Source organism: Doryrhamphus excisus, linkage group LG6, assembly GCF_037039965.1.
Source record: "Doryrhamphus excisus strain RoL-2023G ecotype Guam linkage group LG6, RoL_Dexc_Guam_v1.1, whole genome shotgun sequence".
NCBI classification, from domain to species: Eukaryota; Metazoa; Chordata; class Actinopteri; order Syngnathiformes; family Syngnathidae; genus Doryrhamphus; species Doryrhamphus excisus.
In genome coordinates this window covers 3,722,220-3,745,068 of record NC_136362.1, presented here as the reverse complement: position 1 = coordinate 3,745,068, position 22,849 = coordinate 3,722,220, and the positions used below count along the sequence as shown (strand labels likewise).

At 42.1% G+C, this 22,849-nt stretch overlaps 2 protein-coding genes across 3 annotated transcripts; one reads left to right on the top strand and one right to left on the bottom strand.

Moving 5' to 3' along the window:
• The first annotated feature begins 427 nt into the window (after window positions 1-427).
• elmo3 (engulfment and cell motility 3) lies at window positions 428-15,709 on the top strand. Of its 2 annotated transcripts, XM_078791137.1 has the most exons (21): window positions 428-671; window positions 3,640-3,746; window positions 5,287-5,327; window positions 5,413-5,485; window positions 5,607-5,657; window positions 5,885-6,054; window positions 6,212-6,311; window positions 6,392-6,543; window positions 6,619-6,697; window positions 8,423-8,473; window positions 8,538-8,660; window positions 8,776-8,898; window positions 8,973-9,077; window positions 9,153-9,261; window positions 9,340-9,476; window positions 11,947-12,110; window positions 14,017-14,129; window positions 14,216-14,320; window positions 15,002-15,081; window positions 15,161-15,238; window positions 15,304-15,709. In XM_078791137.1, exons 2-21 carry the CDS (start codon window positions 3,669-3,671, stop codon window positions 15,514-15,516), a joined length of 2,145 nt encoding a protein of 714 aa, XP_078647263.1. In that variant the 5' UTR covers window positions 428-671; window positions 3,640-3,668; the 3' UTR covers window positions 15,517-15,709. The 2 variants fall into 2 exon arrangements, with proteins under 2 accessions (XP_078647263.1, XP_078647264.1); XM_078791138.1 differs by lacking the exons at window positions 428-671; window positions 3,640-3,746; window positions 5,287-5,327; ... (10 more) ...; window positions 9,153-9,261; window positions 9,340-9,476 and adding an exon at window positions 11,199-11,282.
• Window positions 14,863-22,307, bottom strand: fbxl9 (F-box and leucine rich repeat protein). Its single transcript, XM_058087852.2, has 11 exons — window positions 21,949-22,307; window positions 21,405-21,506; window positions 21,174-21,308; window positions 19,854-20,033; window positions 19,417-19,722; window positions 19,068-19,284; window positions 17,517-17,674; window positions 17,229-17,441; window positions 16,922-17,134; window positions 16,630-16,847; window positions 14,863-16,567 (listed from the first exon to the last, which is right to left on the bottom strand). Exons 1-11 carry the CDS (start codon window positions 22,000-22,002, stop codon window positions 16,405-16,407), a joined length of 1,959 nt encoding a protein of 652 aa, XP_057943835.2. The 5' UTR covers window positions 22,003-22,307; the 3' UTR covers window positions 14,863-16,404.
• Between the last annotated feature and the right edge of the window lie 542 nt (window positions 22,308-22,849).

The window sequence follows — 22,849 nt, the reverse complement described above, 5'->3', positions numbered from 1 at the left end:
TCATTCATGACCGCTCATAGATTTCATCCTTTCGTAACGTAAACACAACCAAAGGTACTATCACACATTTTAGATACATGTAGTGAAATTTAAGGTTTTTTTCACCGTGAAATGTAAGTAAATTACTCTTCCCAGTTCTTGTATTTACTGCATCTTTCTATCGAGGAAAAAACTCAAAACAGAAATTGCATTTCCATATGATTTCCTGTTGTCTTTTCCAAATAAATCCCAGTTTCATTTGTAGCCATGTGTTATATTAACTTTAAATATAATTAAAGTCGTAAAGATGAGTCTAAATATATACAATTTCTCAAATGACACTGCTGAACCAGGTGGTTTTAATAATTAAGTAGTGTACTACATGTAACGGCGTGGTTCATAACTTTATTTTGAAATGTCCGAAGCGGACATGAAATGTCTAAACATCCTAGCTAGCTTTGCGAAAAGAAAATCTTAACCCAAGCTACTTAACTAACCCGGAACTTTAATATAGTCCATAAAACGTAGAACCCGGTAGAGTAACTGTTTTATAGCCAGCACACACACTTATCTAGGAATTGTTGACTTTTTTAAAGCTGACTTTGCTCCTTCCGAGTGACTGCAAATGTTCGTCGCGGCGAGGGCAACGGTTCCTACGGGGGGGAAAGCTTCGACTTGTCTTTTCTAATCAGGTAGGACGCATTCTATCCTCTTTTTTTCACTAGTTTGTTCTACTTTCATTTTTTATCTCAGTCTCCGTCTTATAACTGAGCTTTCTTTTTCGTTTCCTGTCTGTAAAGTTCATGGCAAACCACAAAAAAAGCCTTTTTGCTGCACTAAACCAAGTTAGGCTTCTTTTGGAGACGTAGAACCGCAATATTATACTGAAATATATAACAAATAAAACGATTTAGCTATTAAAAAATACCACGGTATGTTAATTAGTGGAGCTGTACTCCACATTGTCACGTTTTAAATTAAAAAAAAGTGTGTTAGCCTGTCACATTAAAAACTTAGCGCAGCTGAGAGTCCCCCCCTCCAAAAAAAATCACAATGGAGCATCCCATCCATCATGGAGGTCCACAAATCTATGGAATAAATGTTGTTTATGTCAAAACTAGGGCTGCCACTCAGCGTTATTTGCCTTTTAAAATAATAAAACCATAAAACAATTCGTAATGTTAGTCAAATATATTCAGGAAAATAATAAATGTACACAAAAATACAATCATACTCGCTTGCTGTTTCAATGAATGCATTAATCAGTTAATCAGTTAGTCCATAGACCAAATGAATATGAAGCAAACATGCCGTATAGTTAGTAGCAAAAATGATATTGATTAACCATGGATTAATTGTTGCACCTTGAGTTAATCTGTTGCCGTAATGGAATGAAATAATCTCCATCAATGGTTAAACACCGCTTTACTAAGCTTGTTGTCATCTGGATGTTCTCCTAACCACGGCTTGCATGCGCGTGTATGGACAGGCAGCGTTTTTGGTTCTATTCTACTGCCGCAAGAGCAAACACTCGTTCTTATGAAGGAACATTTGTTCCGCTGCGGAACAATTAATTTGCTGCACTAACATTCATCACATTCACAGAATGTAGGTTCTTATACTTTGTAGGAACATTTATTATATTATATTATTATTCTTATAACTGTATGAATGACAAAGCACTGCACGAATGAGTATTTTGGCGCAGGAAAGAATACTCCCCCAGCTGGGAAAATGACAATAACATTTATTCAGCTCTGCTGCAAGAACATTCACGCTACCGCTTTTGTTCTGATGCAGGAACATTCGGTAATAATCACTTTGATTAAGAAGAAAAATTAATTCTACTGATACAGGAACCGTGTATTTCATGATATGGGTTATAGTTTGGAGATTTTTATACAAGACTATATTATGATACATCCCAAAAATACTGTATGCCCTAAATGCTAGTATTATTTTGCATGTATGCATTTATTTATGTCTCCTTGAACTGAGCTGATTCAGAACAATCTAGCATTCCCATAAAGCGGGAGTCGTAAATTGCTGCGAGTTGACCTTCTGTTGGAACCGAACACGAGACTTTTCTCGCCATGCAAAAAAAAAAACGTGTTGCACTTGTGATTTTTTTGATAGAAATCAGAGCAGACCTGACGTTCTCAAGGCTCGTCTTTAAGCGGGTTAATATGAAGCCTCAGGGCGAGAGAAGTGAACACGGTAAAGACGTGTGGTTTGTTTTGACAGGATAGCAATAAGCTGGGAGAGCGAGCGAGCGAGAGAGCGAGAGAGAGAGAGAGTCACGGTATGTGAACTATCCCGGAGATGGCGTGCAGGGCGGGGTCCATTCATTGCTCTAAACGCAAGCTGGCACAAGTTCCAGCTCCTCTTCGCCGTCCTGACCTCATCAACACGTAGAAGAATTTGGAACGGCCTTTGCATGTGCCGAGAGAGAAGGATTGGGGGGGGTTGGAGGGAACAAGAGCTTCTTCTGTCCCCTCGGGGAGTGCGGTCTGAAGGTTAAGGAGGAAGTGTGTATGATTGGGGTGTGACTAAGTCCACACAGTTATACATCATGTACAAACACAATTTACGGTACCATAAAAGAGGAACATGCTAGCATTTGTATGTAGCTATGTTGCTACTTTTACAAGCGACTGACCTAGTACCTAAATGGGTACTGTATTATTGCTGACAGTATTGCAGTACAGTACAGCCAAAAGTAAGAAAGCTAGAAAAACACACAGCTGCAGATATCTGCTGGAGAAGACAGTAACGAGAGTTAAAACCAGTCCCTTAAAATACCAGATAAGAACTGGAAACTGGAAAAATCCCACACTTGGAGCCACCGATTTGTCAGTGAGGTGCGACTGCGGGCCCCGCAGCCACCGCTTGATAACCACTGCTGTCGCGGGTCTATTCCAAGTGACTTTGCTTACTTCCCCGTAAGCGGTCCTACAAATTTTGGAAGCATCGGTGAATCCAAATTGTAGATCAGGGGTCTCAAACACGCGGCCCGCGGGCCAAATGTGGCTCGTTTATAACATCATTAGAGCCCTCTAGACATGAAATAACACCCCTATGGTGTTATTTCATGTTATTCCACGCACCCTAAGTAATAAGTAAAGTCACATAAGTAAGTCTGATCGCATTGTCGTCAGTAGAAAAAAAAAGTGCCTAAACCAGGGGTCTCAAACACGCGGCCCGCGGGCCAAATGTGGCCCGCAGGACACTACTTTGAGGCCCCCCCGCCTTGATATGAAAGTTTAATGTTTGATATGGATGCTGTATGGTATCATGTACCCAGAAAAAATGATTACGTTTGATTAATGTTCATGTTAAAGGTTAAATAACTGTTAATAGTTATCCTCCCTATCCGTGTGGAAGTGGTAAGTTTTTGGCTATTTAAGTTGAAAGGAAATAACTTGAAGGCTACCATTTAGGTCGCTAGCTCTCCAGTTTGCGAGTTAGCATGTGTCTCAAGACAATATGTTGCGCAATATGTCGTAAATAAAAAAAGTATAAATGTAACTATAGTCGTGTTTTGTCACGTCTACAGGGCTCTAATAATGCTTTGTTCATTGGAGTTTGTGAATTGAGACGATATTACATTGTGAATCTAAGTGCGCTTTGTGTGTTTTCTTTACCCAATTCCTGCCACAGCCAGCGTAGTGGAGTCCACGGGTGCCAAAATGCCGCAGCAGAAAGACATAGTGAAGATAGCCATCCAGATGCCGGGGGCCTACCCCCAGCTCATACGACTGGATCAGGTAATACACACTGTAATATAAACAATATTATATTTTATATATTTATAATATGTACTATAGTAGTACTATAGCTGTCCCGTTCCTTGCCTATGTGACTAGCGGACGCACATTGCTCCCACTAATAACACAGCAGCCACGGGGCGGACCGCACACTCTGACAGCGTTTTGACTGCTTGACCGCTGGGCTGACCACTAATAGCAGGATAGCGGAGTGTCAGACTTGGGAGAAGTCCCACTCGTATTTACATGCTCGCCGGGAGCGGGTCACTAAGGCATAGCGATGGTTCGACTCCATCAACTAGCGACATGTCGTTATTGTAAGATACGCATCGTACAGTAACAACATGGTGCTTGTTGTCATTGCAATAGTAGCTTCATAAATGTCCAAGCAAGGGCCACATAGTGTCAAATGAAAGGATGCATTACTAAAACGTTATATATATATATATATATTTTAATATTATAATATAGTTCAAAATTTTTTGTTTTTTTATTACTTGTTTTGGATTTTATTTTCCAAATATTTTAACTTTCTTCCTAAACAATTTTGTAACTTTTCGTCTCGTGATATTTTAACTTTTTGCCCAACCTCATTTCCCAAAAATTACAACTTTGTGTTGTTTCTTATATGTTTAAAAAATTATTTAAAAAAAATTATACTATATATATATATATTATAAAAAAAATTATAAAAAATAAAATGACTTTCTTTACAATATTACAAATTTATTCTTGTAAAATTGCTACTTTTTTCTAGTTAGAATAGGACTATTTTTCTCTTAATAATTTGACTTTATTCATGTAAAATTAGAGCCAACTGCCCCTTCACTGTTTTTTTAAATTTTCTAATAGTTTGAAGACACTTCCTGTAAATTTCTCCCATGTAATAATTTATAACTTTATTCCTACAATATTTTGATTTGATATTTGTAACATTCAAACGTTTTCCAAAACCCAATTTTCCAAATATTTTAACTTTCTTCCTAAACAATTTTGTAACTTTTCGTCTCGTGATATTTTAAATTTTTGCCCAACCTCATTTCCCAAAAATTACAACTTTGTGTTGTTTGTTTCTTATAAATATGTTTAAAAAATTATAAAAAAATAAAACGACTTTTTCTTTACAATATTACAAATTTATTCTTGTAAAATTGCAACTTTTTTCTAGTTAGAATAGGACTATTTTTCTCTTAATAATTTGACTTTATTCATGTAAAATTAGAGCCAACTGCCCCCTTCACTGTTTTTTTTTTATATTTTCTAATAGTTTGAAGACACTTCCTGTAAATTTCCCCCATGTAATCATTTATGACTTTATTCATACAATATTTTGATTTGATATTTGTAACATTCAAACGTTTTCCACAACCAAATTTTTCAAATATTGCTACTTTTGATACTAAAATAATTAATAATTGATATTATTTATTTATTAATAAATAATAATTTTTTCCTTATATTATGTTGTCATAAATAACCACTTGTTCTAATGTTGCCATTGCAGTGTGTTATTATTACTATAATGTGTTTTCTTGTGCAGAAAAAGCCCCTGTCGGCTGTCATAAAGGAGGTCTGTGATGGGTAAGTCCACGTTAGTATTTTTGCCATTATTCTGATTCATATTTACGGATAATATCACATGTGTGTGTGTGTTTTGAAAGTGCAGCTGGAATCTCCCAGGTCATGAGAACTACGCCCTGCAGTATGCCGACGGAGTGCAGACATACATCACGGAATCGGTGAGTGGTTGTTATATTACATCCATAAAGGTCGGGGTGAACTGTGCGGGGGCTTTTATTTTGAAGCCCTTGGGCCAGTCGCTTGTGGTGTCACAAAAATGTGTTTGTTTGTGCTTTTTAGAATCGCCTGGACATTAAGAACGGTTGCATTCTACGTCTGACCAAGGCCCCGGTGAGTCTACATGCATCCGCCCTCCAACCTCCCACCTCCCAACATTCCTTTGGTGGCCATCTTGCGGCCTCTCCATTGCTTACATCATCATTTCCGCTACAAAAGGCGAAAACTGCTGAGTTTTGAGAATGAAGTATCGCTTTCCACTAAGTTTACCGCTTCTGTTTTTACATACGTTTTTCATCCTCAAAACGTTTCGCCGTGACCGTAATTCTGTTTTAACGCAGGGGCGCTGTGCCGAGGACTTGTTCAAGGGCATCCAGAGCTCGGATTTGGGCGTGCGATGCGATTCGCTGAAGCAACTGGCGAGCGTCGCCACCGACGTGACCTTCGCTCAGGAGTTCATCAGCCGAGACGGACACATCTTATTGGTCAAGATAGTGGAGGATTCTAACGAGTTAGTGCCGTCTGTGTCATCAACATATATAAGTCGCTTTGGAGTATAATGGATGAATTAAATTGGATGATTGATGATCTGTCATAGCAGGTCAGGGGTTGTCCAAGATGTGGCTCCCATGGTTTACTGTATGCTTTCCTTTGGATGTGTTTTTCAGGGGTGCTCTGATCATGACCCACACGCTAACAGGCTTCATGGAGCTGATGGATCACGGCATCGTGTCTTGGGAAAACCTCTCATCAATCTTCATCGAGAAGGTGCGGCGGTCGACCCATTTCCGCTGTCCGCTATTTGTGTGCTAACTTTGTCAGTTCTCGGCCCCGCTGTCTCCACCCAGATCGCTAGTTTTGTCAACACCAAGGTGGCGGATGCGTCAATCCAGCAGGTGTGCCTGGCCATCCTGGAGAGCATGGTCCAGAGCAGCTACAGCCTCTTCCTGCAGGTCAAACAAGTGGTCACCATGGAGAGGCTCATCTCGCACCTCCAGACGTGAGGAACCCTTACGTGCTTGTCACTCCCATTCAATCATTCAGTCATTACCACCTTTATCCGTCTGTCTTCAAGGACCAATCAGCAGATCCAGACCAAAGCAATGGCTCTGCTCATGGCTCTGCTGCAAACAGCGGGGGATGCCGACAGACAGGTAGGTTGAACGTGATGCACTCTAGAATGTACAACTTAACATGCCATATATAAGAAACAGCACTGCGACATTTCTTACATATGTAAGAAACAACACTGCGACATTTCTTACATATGTAAGAAACAACACTGCGACATTTCTTACGTATGTAAGAAACAACACTGCGACATTTCTTACGTATGTAAGAAACAACACTGCGACATTTCTTACGTATGTAAGAAACAACACTGCGACATTTCTTACGTATGTAAGAAACAACACTGCGACATTTCTTACGTATGTAAGAAACAACACTGCGACATTTCTTACGTATGTAAGAAACAACACTGCGACATTTCTTACGTATGTAAGAAACAGCACTGCGACATTTCTTACATACATAAGAAACAGCACTGTAACATTTCTTACATACATAAGAAACAGCACTGTAAAATTTCTTACATACATAAGAAACAGCGCTGCGACATTTCTTACATAAGAAACAGCCCTGTGACATTTCTGACATACATAAGAAACAGCACTGTGACATTTCTTACATACATAAGAAACAGCACTGTGACATTTCTTACATACATACATAAGAAACAGCACTGTGACATTTCTTACATACATACATAAGAAACAGCACTGTAACATTTCTTACATACATACATAAGAAACAGCACTGTAACATTTCTTACATACATACATAAGAAACAGCACTGTAACATTTCTTGCATACATACATAAGAAACAGCACTGTAACATTTCTTGCATACATACATAAGAAACAGCACTGTAACATTTCTTGCATACATACATAAGAAACAGCACTGTAACATTTCTTACATACATAAGAAACACCACTAACATTTCTTACATACATACATAAGAAACAGCACTGTAACATTTCTTACATAAGAAACAGCACTGTAACATTTCTTACATACATAAGAAACAGCACTATGACATTTCTTACATAAGAAACAGCACTGCAACATTTCTTACATATATAAGAAACAGCACTATGACATTTCTTACATAAGAAACAGCACTGTAACATTTCTTAGTACATACATAAGAAACAGCACTGTAACATTTCTTAGTACATACATAAGAAACAGCACTATAACATTTCTTACATACATAAGAAACAGCACTGTAACATTTCTTAGTACATACATAAGAAACAGCACTATAACATTTCTTACATACATAAGAAACAGCACTATGACATTTCTTACATAAGAAACAGCACTGTAACATTTCTTAGTACATACATAAGAAACAGCACTATAACATTTCTTACATACATAAGAAACAGCACTATGACATTTCTTACATAAGAAACAGCACTGTAACATTTCTTACATACATAAGAAACAGCACTGTGACATTTCTTACATACATAAGAAACAGCACTGTGACATTTCTCTAAGCCTGTTCCAAGTGGACTTTGGACAGCCCCGTTGGAGACAGACCAGTCTTTCTGTGCCTGTGCTCCGACTGGGCCTAGCTCTCATTGTACGGGAACAGTTTCCTCATTCAAGCGGCCGTCTCCTATTCCCCCTCATCCCGCTACAGCAGCACACTTCCTCACACATCCTGACTCATGATTTCATCACAGAGTTCAAAGTTCAATCCTGTGCAGCCCTCTTGATGGTCACCGTCTCCCTGTCGCCACCCGGTGGTACAAACCTGTCATTACAACTACGACACTTGTGTTTTCTCCCCCTTCCCCTGCAGGAAATGTTTGCATACATCAATAAGAAGAATCTCCGCCAGTACATCTACAAGGTAAGCGATGATCTTACGTTGCTACACGACGAAGGAAGCTAATGACTGAAACGACTCGTTACAGAACATCATCCACAGTTCGGTCTCGGTCCAGAACGAGATGGCCCACTACCTGTACGTCCTCCAGTCGGTGACCTTGAATCACCTGGAGCCGCGAATGAGGACGCCGCTGGACTGTTATAGCCAGGTAAGCTAAACTTAGACCACGTTGGATGTGTTTTCTCTACGGCATGAACGGCTGGCTGGGTGGAGGCGGGGCCAGTACACCTGTAGAGCGCAACGCGTGTTGCGTGTTCACGCAGGAGCAGCGGGATATCCTTCACGGTCTACGGCAGGCGGCTTTTGAGACGGAGAGTGAAAACAGTCTGAGCCACGAGAGAAGACGTTCCCTCTGCGCCAAAGAGTTCAAGAAGTTGGGCTTCTCCGTAAGAGACCGTCTGGAGTATACGGACATGTTTTTTTATCTGCTGGGGTTTGGACTTAGTGGTTTTTCTTCCAGAACAATAGCAACCCCGGTCAGGATCTGGTGCGAACGCCTCCTGGTCTTTTGGCTTTGGACACCATGTTTTATTTTGCTACTCGGAACCCTGACGCGTACAGCAGGGTGAGCGTGATCACATGGATTTTTATGTTTGAGTTCCCCAAAGTTCCTGACATTTAGCGTCTACGTTCTTGTCAGTTTGTGTTGGAGAACAGCAGCAGGGAGGACAAACACGAGTGTCCGTTCGCCCGGAGTAGCATCCAGCTCACGCTCATCTTGTGTGAAATCCTTCGCATCGGGGAACCCCGTGAGTCGCTTGTCGGTTCCACTCAGAAAAAAATCACCCCGATAACAGAGTGTCCGCCTTTTTGTTTGGTTCCCGCAGCCTGCGAGACTGGATCCGACTACCACCCCATCTTCTTCAGTCAGGACCGTCTCCTGGAGGAGCTCTTCTGCGTGTGCATCCAGCTGCTCAATAAGACTTGGAAGGAGATGAGAGCCACTCAGGAGGACTTTGACAAGGTGCGCTAGGCTAACTCACTGAAAGCTGAATACCATAACAAACAGAAGCGTGGACTTAGTCACTATTTTTGGTGACTGTGGACTTAGACTTGACAAGGTCATCAAAGACTTGCAACTCTATTTGGACTTTTTGGCATCAATGAGACTTGACTCGGACTTTAGTCTGATGACTTGTCATTTCCGGCAAGAAATTTCCCACAGAATCTTGCTCCTTGAACGCATCCGTTAACGTTAAACCATCAGGATTAAGAACCAACAAGGGTGTGGATTACATCTTGTGAATGAATGCTCCGTCAACGACTAAGTCTTATCACACTAGTCTTATTTATTTTATATTATATTCAAATGCATTCATTTTATCTGTCAAATTTAATACAGCGTTACATTGTTCTATGTTTCAAGTTTAGGACTCGACTTGACTTGAGTTAACTCTGGTAACTAACATATCGCAGTACGGTATGTCGAGCTTTTTTGCAAGCGGCGTTTAGCTTAATAAATACGTGAAGCATCATTTTATTTTAACTCATTCAATCCCAGTCATTTTTCAAAAAAACCCACTGGGTACCGGATCATTTTGGATGATTTTGACTGATTTTTCAAGGCACACAGACTATTGTGATATATATACGGAAAGAAAGATTTGACTCTCATATTTCATAAGAAAACACGTATTACTACATCTACAAGGAGTTAATAGTAACCTTGGTGCAGGGCAAAGCACATTGTCATGCTTGCACAAAAGGTGCAAGTCGGGGGGGCAAAGCGTGGAGCAGTGGGGGGGGGGCTCGTCGACAAGCGATATTGATCATCAGTCCGTTCACATCATCCTCAAAGCGGCCGCGCTTTTGTTCTCCTCTGCATGCCCACATCACCCACAGCCGTCCTTTCCCACCAAGCGCTCCTTTCGACAGCTATAAAAATCCGGCCACCTCTTGACCTTTTTAGGAGCGGGCCAAAGTCCTGAGCACAAGGCCCGAGCGCCGGCCTTTTGTTTTTGCACACAACGACCAACCCGGGGCGCTTTGGGGCTAGGACAAAGGGGAATTAGGTGGACAAAAGGGACAAAGCGTGGAGGGCGGCAGACACAGAAGGAAATTAGGAAAACAAAGCGTTCGGAGCATCAGCAGTAATGACACAACAAAAGTGGGAATGTCAATCCTCTGCAAACACAACATCAGGGAATTGAACTGCAGGCAAGAGATGGACTAAATTATTTATTAATTAAAAATTAATTAATAAATTAAAAAAAATTGTTACAGCTGGTAATTAATTAATTACAATAAATCATTTAATTACCATTGCAGTTATCAACAGTGAAATATCAGTACTACACAGGAAGCTAAATAGCTAGTCAACTTACAGGAAAACACCGCCCCCTAGCGGTTTGGTAGAGAAGTGCAAGTCACAAGCCAAGCCCCTCCCCTTAATCCACGGGTGTCCAATTGTTTTCTAGTGAAAAATAAAAGGATGCAACTTTGCTACTACAGCACGTCACACGGAGGGAAAAAAGGCGCACTTGATTTGCTCACGCTAACGCGCCGACCGACGGGAAACGTGTTCAGAGATCGGTAATAAAGTCACACACTGTTGGGTTAAGGGACAGCTGCCAGTCATGGCTCCTATTGGCTGACAGCTGGGCTGAGGGTGAGGGAGGAATGGGGGGGGGGGGGGGGGGGGGGGTGACGGTGTCGGGGCGTGTGTGTTTACAAAACAGCCAGCCACCTCTGCTGCTGTCACGTTTGTAGGCGATCGCCGCCTCGCCTACCCGCCTCACGCCGGGGATTGAACTATTTTCTGAAAATGGAGGTAAGGTGGATTTACGTGTTGCGGTAAATTGACGCCATGCGGACGCTCCGTGTAGATACGCTTCATGAAAGCCTTCAAAGGTGACAGTTTAACAGGAAGTGGTTGTTATGAGGGTATTTGTGGGGGGTACTTTTGGGTTTTTGTGGACAATTAAATGGTTGCAACAACTCTTGATGTATTTGTTTAACTCAATTTTACTCGAACTTTGAAGTTGTTGCTAGGCAGATTTCATTGGACTCATGTTAATCCAATTCTCTGTGATCAATGACTGACGCTGTGAAGTAGGTTAATAAAAGACGCCACGCAACATTGATTGTTTGCTGCTGTGGGCGGGGCCGAGTTGACACAGATGAAAGAAGTAGGCGGGAAGAAGAATGAATGGATGGATGAGCATGGAGGGGCGTGGCTTAGAAGGGGGGAGGGTTACCATGTGGAGGATTTAGCGTTGAGGACTTTGTCAATGAGGAAGGCGAGGGGGGTGGAGCCCAAAGTCACCTTCCTTATCAAACTGCTGCAACTCTAAACCTCCACTCGGCCCCATGGCGTGTTATTTAGCAGTCACCAACACGTTTCGGTACCAAACTGACTCGTTTGTTCTGCACCATATTGTACAATAAACCGGGAAAAACGAAGGTGAAAACTGAGGTTTCTCGGTCTCGTGCAGGTCATGCAGGTGGTCCGGGAGCAGATCACACGCACGTTGTCCACCAAGCCCACCTCGCTGGAGCTCTTCAAGATCAAAGTCAACGCCCTGAACTACAGCGAGATCCTCAAACTCAGGCAGACGGAACGACTGCACCAGGAAGAGACGCTTGCCCCGCCCGTACTGTGAGTTGCGTGTGCGAGTCATGAACGACTCCGACTCATCGTTGACTGGAACACTGACTCACACCTGCTAATGCTATAGCTACATTTTAAAAAAGGAACCCAGGTACCAAGTCCAGGGCTCAAGAGCTTTATGTACCGTTAGACTGACTCACGGGTGCTCGAAGAAGAGTACCGTTAGACTGACTCACGGGTGCTCGAAGAAGAGTACCGTTAGACTGACTCACGGGTGCTTGAAGAAGAGTACCGTTAGACTGACTCACGGGTGCTTGAAGAAGAGTACCGTTAGACTGACTCACGGGTGCTTGAAGAATAGTACCGTTAGAATGACTCACGGGTGCTTGAAGAATAGTACCGTTAGACTGACTCACAGGTGCTCAAAGAAGACTCGTGTTAGACTGACTCACGGGTGCTCGAACAAGAGTACCGTTAGACTGACTCACAGGTGCTCGAACAAGAGTACCGTTAGACTGACTCACGGGTGCTCGAAGAAGACTCGCATTAGACTGACTCACGGGTGCTCAAAGAAGAGTACCCTTAGACCGACTCACGGGTGCTCAATGAATAGTACCGTTAGACTGATTCACGGGTGCTCAAAGAAGAGTACCGTTACACTGACTCACGGGTGTTTGAAGAAGAGTACTGTTAGACTGACTCACGGGTGCTTGAAGAAGAGTACCGTTAGACTGACTCACGGGTGCTCGAAGAAGAGTACCGTTAGACTGACTCACGGGTGCTCGAAGAAGACTTGTGTTAGACTGACTCACGGGTGCTCGAAGAAGAGTACCGTTAGACTGACTCACGGGTGCTTGAAGAATAGTACCGTTAGAATGACTCACGGGTGCTCAAAGAAGACTCGCGTTAGACTGACTCACGGGTGCTCGAACAAGCGTACCGTTAGACTGACTCACAGGTGCTCGAACAAGAGTACCGTTAGACTGACTCACGGGTGCTCGAACAAGAGTACCGTTAGACTGACTCACGGATGCTCGAAGAAGAGTCGCATTAGACTGACTCACAGGTGCTCGAAGAAGAGTACCCTTAGACCGACTCACGGGTGCTCAATGAATAGTACCGTTAGACTGATTCACGGGTGCTCAAAGAAGAGTACCGTTACACTGACTCACGGGTGTTTGAAGAAGAGTACTGTTAGACTGACTCACGGGTGCTTGAAGAAGAGTACCGTTAGACTGACTCACGGGTGCTCGAAGAAGACTTGTGTTAGACTGACTCACGGGTGCTCGAAGAAGAGTACCGTTAGACTGACTCACGGGTGCTTGAAGAATAGTACCGTTAGAATGACTCACGGGTGCTCAAAGAAGACTCGCGTTAGACTGACTCACGGGTGCTCGAACAAGAGTACCGTTAGACTGACTCACAGGTGCTCGAACAAGAGTACCGTTAGACTGACTCACGGGTGCTCGAACAAGAGTACCGTTAGACTGACTCACGGATGCTCGAAGAAGACTCGCATTAGACTGACTCACGGGTGCTCGAAGAAGAGTACCCTTAGACCGACTCACGGGTGCTCAAAGAATAGTACCGTTAGACTGACTCACGGGTGCTCGAAGAAGAGTACCGTTAGACTGACTCATGGGTGCTCGAAGAAGAGTACCGTTAGACTGACTCACGGGTGCTCCAAGAAGAGTACCGTTAGACTGACTCACGGGTACTCAAAGACGACTCGTGTTTCATGTTTTGATTTAGAGCTTCTGTTCATGCCCTTTGTGACAAGTGACTCAAACACCTGAATCACTTTAGTGGGTGAGTCGTTAAGAATATTTTCAAACAATAATTCTCACATAAATGATGAAAGGTCCTGTATAGCTGCCACATCTTTAGCTCCATGAAGTGGTGAGCGTAACCACGGTAACGTAACTCGTGTAACGCTGCCGTATCTGTGTGCCAGTGAACTCAAAGAGCGTCTGAAACCTGAGCTGCTTGACCTGATCCGTCAGCAAAGACTCAACAGGCTTTGCCAAGGAACCATGTTCAGAAAGATCAGCAGCCGACGCAGACAGGGTGAGCCTGATTTCTTCTTGTCATTGTTTTACTTCATTTTTTTACATCATCATCATCATCATCATCATCATCATCGCCCACCCCAGACAAACTGTGGTACTGTCGTTTGTCACCCAATCACAAAATGCTGCATTACGGCGACGTGGAGGAGGACGCGGAAAACCCCCCTATTGAGACCCTTCAGGAAAAGAGTAAGTGTCGTCATTGTTGGACAGGGGGGGGGGGGTCCAAACTGTTTTCACAACTAAACGATGCGTAGATACACGGAATACTTAAATATTAGCTCCAGAAAATCAGCATGCCTCTCAGCTTCGTGTTACTGGGCAGAAAGATGGAGTTTCATTTGACGTTCAGATTATGCTCCACGGGGGGGGCACCAGAATGCCCCCTACACCGAATTTTCAACAATGCTTAACTCGTTCAATGCAGCCATTTTTCAAAAGACAAAAAAAAACAGCTCATATTTAAACAAGAACACACAAAATAGGCTTGGTTACACCAAAATAAGCGTTTATTTACAATCGTCCCGTTTGGAATCGAACCGTGTGTACATGTTGCATGTGTTCAAATGTCTACCTTCTCCACTTCCTTTTTGCCGTCATGTATGGGCTTCCCCCCCCCCATTTAAACTCCTTGTGGCCGTTTTTATGGCTTAAAACCGCTCTAAAAGTGACACCAATTAGCGTGCAAGTGAGTCATCGTCTCTTTTTAAAACGTCTTAAAAACATGAATGCATCTTTGGTATCGAGTTAGTTTAGGATAAATGAAAACACATATAGTCCCATATTGACGAGGGCCAATAAAAAATAGCTATGACACTTTGGACCCCCCCACCCCCAAAGTACAGTAAATAATGTATTGATCCTGAGCAGTTCCAGTGGCGGACATTAAAGCCGTGCTGACGGGCAAAGACTGTCCCCACATGAAGGAGAACAAAGGCAAACAGAACAAGGTGAGCATCTCTGCATTTCCGTATCACGTTGAAGAAGAGATGCCGAGAGCCTCACCGTCCACCGCGCGTTTCCCTCCAGGAGGTGCTGGACCTGGCCTTCAGCATCACCTACGACGTGGAGTACAGCCTGAACTTCATCGCCCCGTCCAGAACTGACGTGAGTCCGCCTCGTGTCATCAAAAGCGGACACGAGTTTAGCGTCGGTTTCTTTTGTGTCGGCAGTTCTGCCTGTGGACCGACGGACTCAACGTCCTCCTGGGCCGGGAGATGAGCAGCCAATCCATGCGCAGCGAGCTGGACATCCTCCTCTCTATGGAGATTAAGCTCCGCCTCCTGGATTTAGAGAACGTGCCCATTCCCGACACGGCGCCCGTCGTTCCCAAACCGCCCAGCAACTACAATTTCTGCTACGACTTCAGCCAGACGGAGCAGTAGAGTGTCTGTGTGGAAATATATCATGTGTGTGTTTTTGTTCGATGCATTCATATTTTTTTTTACTTAACGACCACAAGAACACGGATTGCGCTGCTGCTGCGCTCGTCCCAAATAGCGTGACTGAATTGTTTCAAGTAATCTCCAGACAAAACCATCAAGTTTTTGTGTAAAGGAAGTAGAGCCCATGATCTTATACGGTGCAGAAGCCCCACAAAAAAAACTACTTGAATTTTTTATACCAATTATACTACATTTTACCAATAATAATAATAATATGTTTGATTTAGGAACTATTCCTGCGTGTAATTGAGTGTTAACAACATGGATGTTAAATTGGCCCTATTAAGACCTATGGTACATATTAAAGTACAGAACATACTGCAGGTACTGCAGTACCTGGTATGATGTCATGTATTTTAAACGGGAATGAAATGTTGCAGACTTCACTACAGTCGTTCTGTGTGATGAGAACGTGATTAAATTTGCACACTTTGGATGCTTTACCGTGCATTTGTCTTTATTTATATTAATAGATGTTTATAGGTGGTTATTCATTCAAAATACCACATACTCCTGATTTATATGCTATATATATATATATATATGGGTAGCACCATGAAATGTAGCAATGTGCTAAATACAACTTAATGAGCATCAACATACATACTATACATTTCTAATGTATACCAGTATAAAACACCTTTTTCATTATTATTAGTTGTGCAGCTTATAGGGGAGTGTAATGTTATATATAATGTTATTTATTACTCTTTCATATTGTATTCACCCATTGGCCATATATTTTGGGGGTGCGGCCTGTCACGCACCCGGACAGACTAGCCCTCACGAGTGGTAGATTACCTTGCGTATTCGTGGAGGAACATCCGGTCAGAGAGCGAAGTCAGTCCCGCCGTGCAGCTTGTGATGGACGTTCTCCAAAAAGGGCAGCTGTGACTGAAGGAGGTCCACGGTGGTTCCTGAGACATTGTTGCACTTGGACACGTCCAGGGTTTTGAGTCGCTTGCAGTGCCGAGCCAGCAGGAACAGAGTTCTGCATATGTAAGCATCGGTTACTACGTTTGGGACTCGGGGGGAAAAAAAGTACCGACTTACCGGTCAGTGATGTTACTGCAAGCGGAGAGGTAGAGATGCTGCAGTCTGTGGAGGTGCGGGGCGGCCTGCGCCACGCCGTGGTCGCTGATGTGTGCGCAGTGGCTGAGGTCCAGGCTGGTGAGGCTGCGGCAGTGGCGGGCGACGGCGGACAAAGTGGCGTCTGTGATTTCAGGCAGCATGGACAGAGACAGATGCTGGAGGTCTGGGTGTCGCAGGACCTGCATTCGAAAACAAGTCAGGAGTTTTTTTTTTAATTTGACTCGACTTGACGGCGCCGCCTATTTCTGATGACCTGCGTCGTGCTGCTGTCGGTTAGCTTGCAGCAAGCGGACAAGTTGAGCTCCCGCAGCCTCCCGAGAGCTAAAAGTGACGCCCCCGCTTGCTGTTTGAACCGCTCCAGGTGGTCCCGCGTCACCAGCTTGGGCCGCTCCTCAAAGGGCAAGCGAGGGGGCTTGAAGAAGCCCATGTTCCCAAAGGTGCGCGTGAACCGGGGGCCTTGGTCCTCCTGTCAAGGGAGGATTAAGAAAGGTCACCACGATAGCAAAAATGCTAATGTGAGAATTTTAAAAAGAATAGCGCCCCCTGTGGGTGCTTTTCACCTTTTCTTCATCCAGCTCACAAGCGCTGGTCTCCATGCCTAGCAGACCCCAGTCCGTCACCTCCTTGCAGCCACACAGTCTCAGCACCACCAAGCCGTGGAGATAGGAGGCGATGGCGCGCACCGACACATCGGTCACGTTGACGCAGGAGGTCAGGTCCAGGTGACGTAACGTGTTCCCCAGAAGCTGCGTGAGGCACAAAACAGCCTCGTCCTGAGAAGACAAGATGGACATTGTTACTTGTTTTTTTTTTAAACTCAAACCTGACACAGGAGATGGGAGACCGACCTGGATGTACGTGCAGCTCCTGAGGTGGAGCTTCTCCAGCTGTGCTCGCTCGGCACTACAACGAGACAAACCTTTCACCATCTCTGCGCCGCCCACGTGGAGACACTCTGATAGATCCAGACTCTTTAGCGATGAGAGCGACACCAGGTCGGCGAGGCCTGTAGACCACATGACCAACACCATGAACCAAGGACATTTTCATGGCTTCACTGTGGAAAAGATACGTCTTTGCTACTACTGCATACCACTGGAGGACAAAAGTGTAAACCGGTTTAGAAAAATGCACTGTACTGCAAATAATAATAATAATCATCATCATCATCATAATAATAATAGTAATAATACTACTACTAATAATAGTAATAATAATACTACTACTACTAATAGTAATACTACTACTACTACAAATAATAATAATAATAATAGTAATACTAATAATAATAGTAATAATACTAATACTACTAATAATAATAGCAATAGTAATACTAATACTAATAATACTACTACTAATGATAATATAGTAATAATAATAGTAATACTAATACTACTACTAATAATAATAATCATAGTAATAATAGTGATACTACTAATAATAGTAATAGTAATAATAGTAATACTACTAAGTAATATAATAGTAATAATACTAATAATAGTATAGTAATACTACTACTAATAATACTACTACTAATGATAATAGTAATAATAGTGATACTAATACTACTACTAATAATAATAATAGTAATAGTAATACTACTAGTAATACTACTACTACTACAAATAATAATAGTAATACTAATAATAATAGTAATATAATAGTAATAATACTAATACTACTAATAATAATACCAATAGTAATACTAATAATACTACTACTAATGATAATATAGTAATAATAATAGTAATACTAATACTACTAATAATAATAATAATCATAGTAATAATAGTAATATTACTAATAACAGTAATACTACTAATAATAGTAATAGTATTAATAATAGTAATAATACTAATAATAGTAATAGTAATACTAATACTAATAATACTACTACTAATGATAATAGTAATAATAATAATACTAATACTACTAATAATAATAATCATAGTAATAATAAAAATACTACTAATAATAGTAATACTACTAATAATAGTAATAGTACTAATAATAATCATAGTAATAATAATAGTAATACTACTACTAATACTACTACTACTAATAATAATAATAATAATAATAATAAAATAATAATAGTAATACTACTACTAATAATAATAATAATAAAAATAATAATAGTAATACTACTACTACTAATAATAATAATAATAAAAAAATAATAATAGTAATACTACTATTACTAATAATAATAATAATAATAATAAAAATAATAATAGTAATACTACTACTACTAATAATAATAATAATAAAAAAATAATAATAGTAATACTACTATTACTAATAATAATAATAATAATAATAAAAATAATAATAGTAATACTACTACTACTAATAATAATAATAAAACTGAGAGTGTGAACCATGGACTAAAGACGCACCAGTCTCAGTGATCCTCCAGTCACGTGACAGAGAAAGGTGTGTCAGCGAGCCGAGGCCTCGTGCGACGGCAACCACGGCCCTGCTGGTCAGCTCGGTGCAGCCGCTGAGGTCCAGTCTCCGGAGGCGGGGCTGGTGCTTGACCAGAACCTCCACGGAATAGTCCGTCAGCTCCTTACAGCTGTGCAGACACAGCTCCTCCAAGGCCAGACCTTCCACCTGGAACACATGCAGTCTAATTAGAGTCCTTGTTGACCATAAAAAAGGAGAGGATTATGTCCACGCCTTGGGGGGTTTCTCACAATTCAGCTCAAATTTGACTGGAGGGTCTACAAGATGAGGTTTCCTGACCTGGGCAATAGTGCGAAGCGACTCAGGGGTGATGGAGGTTCTGCTGAGATCCAGAGCGGCAAGTGTGGCGGTCTGCTCCGTGAGCAACTTCCGCACATTCCTCAGTGAGAGCAGCGCTGAGGAAACCTCCTCGGTTCCCACCGGGCATCCTCGGTAGGGGTCGAACTCAAAAGCGATGTGACAGCCGGCCAACGAGAGGCGGCGGAGGCGTGGCGTGCAGCCGGTGAGTCGGTTGAAGGTGAGGTCAGAGAGGTAGCGCAGGTCGGAAAGGTCAAGTTCCTCGAGCCCGGACAGGGCAGACCTGACCTAGACCACAACGGAACATGACAAAGATGACATAAAGTCATCAGGTTCCACAGTAAGAGACTAAACAGCACCATCTAGTGGACCATCTGAGTATGACACCTTCAAGAACCAAACTTAATGTGATATTTTACCTGCCGTCTGTGCTCCTCTCTGGAGAGGAACGCTCCCGACATGAAGAGGCTGTCCAGCCCTGTGAGGTCGAGCCTGCGGAGGGAGGTGAGGCGAGGGAGGAGGGCCAGCAGGGAGCCTTCAGACACGCTGCTGCCAGGCAGGGCCAAGCTGTCCAACTTGGGGCCCAGACATAAACCCACCTGAAGGGAACCAGACAGAAACAGGCACGTGACATGCGAGGTTGGACTTGAACTCTCCTAGGAAGACTCGAGATTCAAGATCTTTGTAGGATTTATTGACACCCAGAAGATGTCATACAGGTTTTTTTCCTAAATATATTCATAATAAACCTTTTGTGGTTGAATACGCCCTATAATTACTTAAATATAAGCCTCTTCCTGTCGCCCCCCCCCACTTTGCTCCCTCTTATTATGTCTGATATATTGGTAATATGACTATAGGGTTGTTATTTCATGTCTACATGACTCTAATAATGTAATACTGTATTTACAAGATTTGTAAAAAATATGTCTATACTCCAACTATGGAAATACTCCATTAATTAATAAATAATCCTACTTTGCAGAACCCCTCGACCGTAATAACCGAATTTCCACAGTGTAGGATTCTTAATAAATAGAATACTTTCAGAAAACCTATTTACAACGGTTTTTAATAGTATTAGAGCCCTCAAGGCATGAAATAACACCCCTATAATCATCTTTACACACGTATTAGCCAATACAGTGGGACTTTGTGTGGTGGCGAATGTAATATAGCTTTCACACAGAGTCTGACTTTCTTTTAAGGTTTTATATCCTTGAACGTACATATTTATTAATAATAATAAACAGCATTTTTTTTAAGGATTTTGACAAATTTTTTCAATGCATATATAATATTGTGTTCCTGGGATATATATATACATGGCATATACCGAAAGAAAGATCAGAAAAAAAGTAGTTTTGACGTTCTTCTGTCCTTTTGTAATCAAGAGTAGAACATTGGTACATTTCAGTTTGACACAAATTGAGCAAAAATGTCTAAACAACGATTCCACAACATAAACAACCCCCTAAAATGTTTTTTTTAACATGAAAATAACTATTTTTTTTTACTCCCTCGCTGCATAGCGCTCTTTTTAAATGCAAAAATAAATACATCTTTGGTAGCCATAGAGTCAAGGGAAACTCAAAATCTCAACGACGTTGTTATAGAGACATGACATGAGACATGACACTTGGACCTGTACGATAACCAATAAGGTCGCCTGGGATTCGAGCTGCTCCAAATATGATTTTTATGATTTTATTTTGTGAGCTGATGCACCAAATACTGACCTCCATCAGCAGAGATCTAGACAAGCCGAATCCATCCAGCTGGCTGATGACCAGGCTGCAGTGAGACCTTCGCCCCAGGCCCCTGACCACCTCCAGGGATGAGGCCGAAGCCGGAAAGGAAAAGGTGACATTTTTCTACACACAGAAAGAAACACACAAGAGTTTTTCCCTTCATACTACAAAATCAATAACGACATGGCGCATTTGTGAAATGCATGCGGCAAAAATGACCTGAAAACTCCAGTCCTGGCTGGCTAGGTACCAGCTCCGGCAGACCAGGGAGGCTTCCTTTCGGTCTGAAGTCGGGAGAAAGCCCAGCAAGTACACCAGGATCTGGGAAGAACGCATGAATGGGACAGGATATAATAAAGTCATTATATTACCAGAAAGAGTCATAATTTTACAAGAATGAACGTGTAATACAACATGTGATGTATTTCTATCCACCTGAATTGAAGTATATTAAACAGAAAAATATATTGAATAAATATTTCGATTAATCTTTCACCTATAGTGTCCGAGAAGCAGACTTGTCAAATTCTTCTGTTTCCCACGGAGAAATTTACATATTTTGGCCTTTTTTCCAGTAAATTACCATTTTTAAGCAATATCAACAATGTAAACATAATAATACAGAAGAATATCGATGTCATAACGCTAGCATCGATCCGCTAGCACCCACCAGCTGTCAATAATACATTTTGTATACAAGCCGTCCATGCTAGCTTTGTCAAAGCTAGCATGGCTACTAGCATCTCTTTTAATGCTGACTCACCTCCAGGGGTAGCTGCGGTGATTCCGGCGAGTCCTCCTCATCGCTGCCTTCCATCTGTTAGACGAAGCCCTCAGGGTTCAGACATTCAGGCTGGTCTACTAAACCACCACGGAGCAGCTAACTGCTCATTAGCCACCTAGCATGGATGCTAAAGTTAGGCTACTGGCTAGCAAGCTCACTTGAGTCGGTGTCATGATAGCATTTATGGATAATATAAACGAGGTCGTGACAGTGGGGAGCGGGAAGAGCCATGTCAAGAGCTGCCTTGTCGATAAGCTGCTTTAGAGTGTGACACAGCCACAGGGGAAGCGTACAGTGTACACACATCTTTTATGGCGTCCCGCCGGTCCGAAGGTGGGTCAGCTGACTGTCATGGCGTCACAATAGGGCGGGGAAATCTAATGGGTCAGCTGACTGTGGTGACGTCACAACAGAGCGGGAAATCTAAAACAGGAAGTCTTCCGGGTTTTTTTTGTACCGTTCTAAAACCAATTATTACTACAATTATCCAACCGTCATTGACCGTTCTGTTTATTTGCATAGTTTATTCCTTTGATATTACAAATACATTGTACGCTGACATTTTTTGTGACCAAAAGTTGTTAGTATGTAGGACGCCTTAAACAAAGACAAAACCAACCAATCACAGACACCCACACACAATGTAATAAACTATATTTCACAACATAATTTTATGGGCGGCATACCGGAAATTGAACATTTTTAAGGGTACACAACACTAACCTAATTAAATTCAATACCCGACCTCTAATTGCATCGTGACTACTTGCTAATTGTGACTAATTGCAAAGGTGACTATAGGGGTGCTATTTCATGTCCAGAGGGCTCTAATAATGATCAAAAATGTATTTACAAGGTGATAAAAACATGTTTAATACCT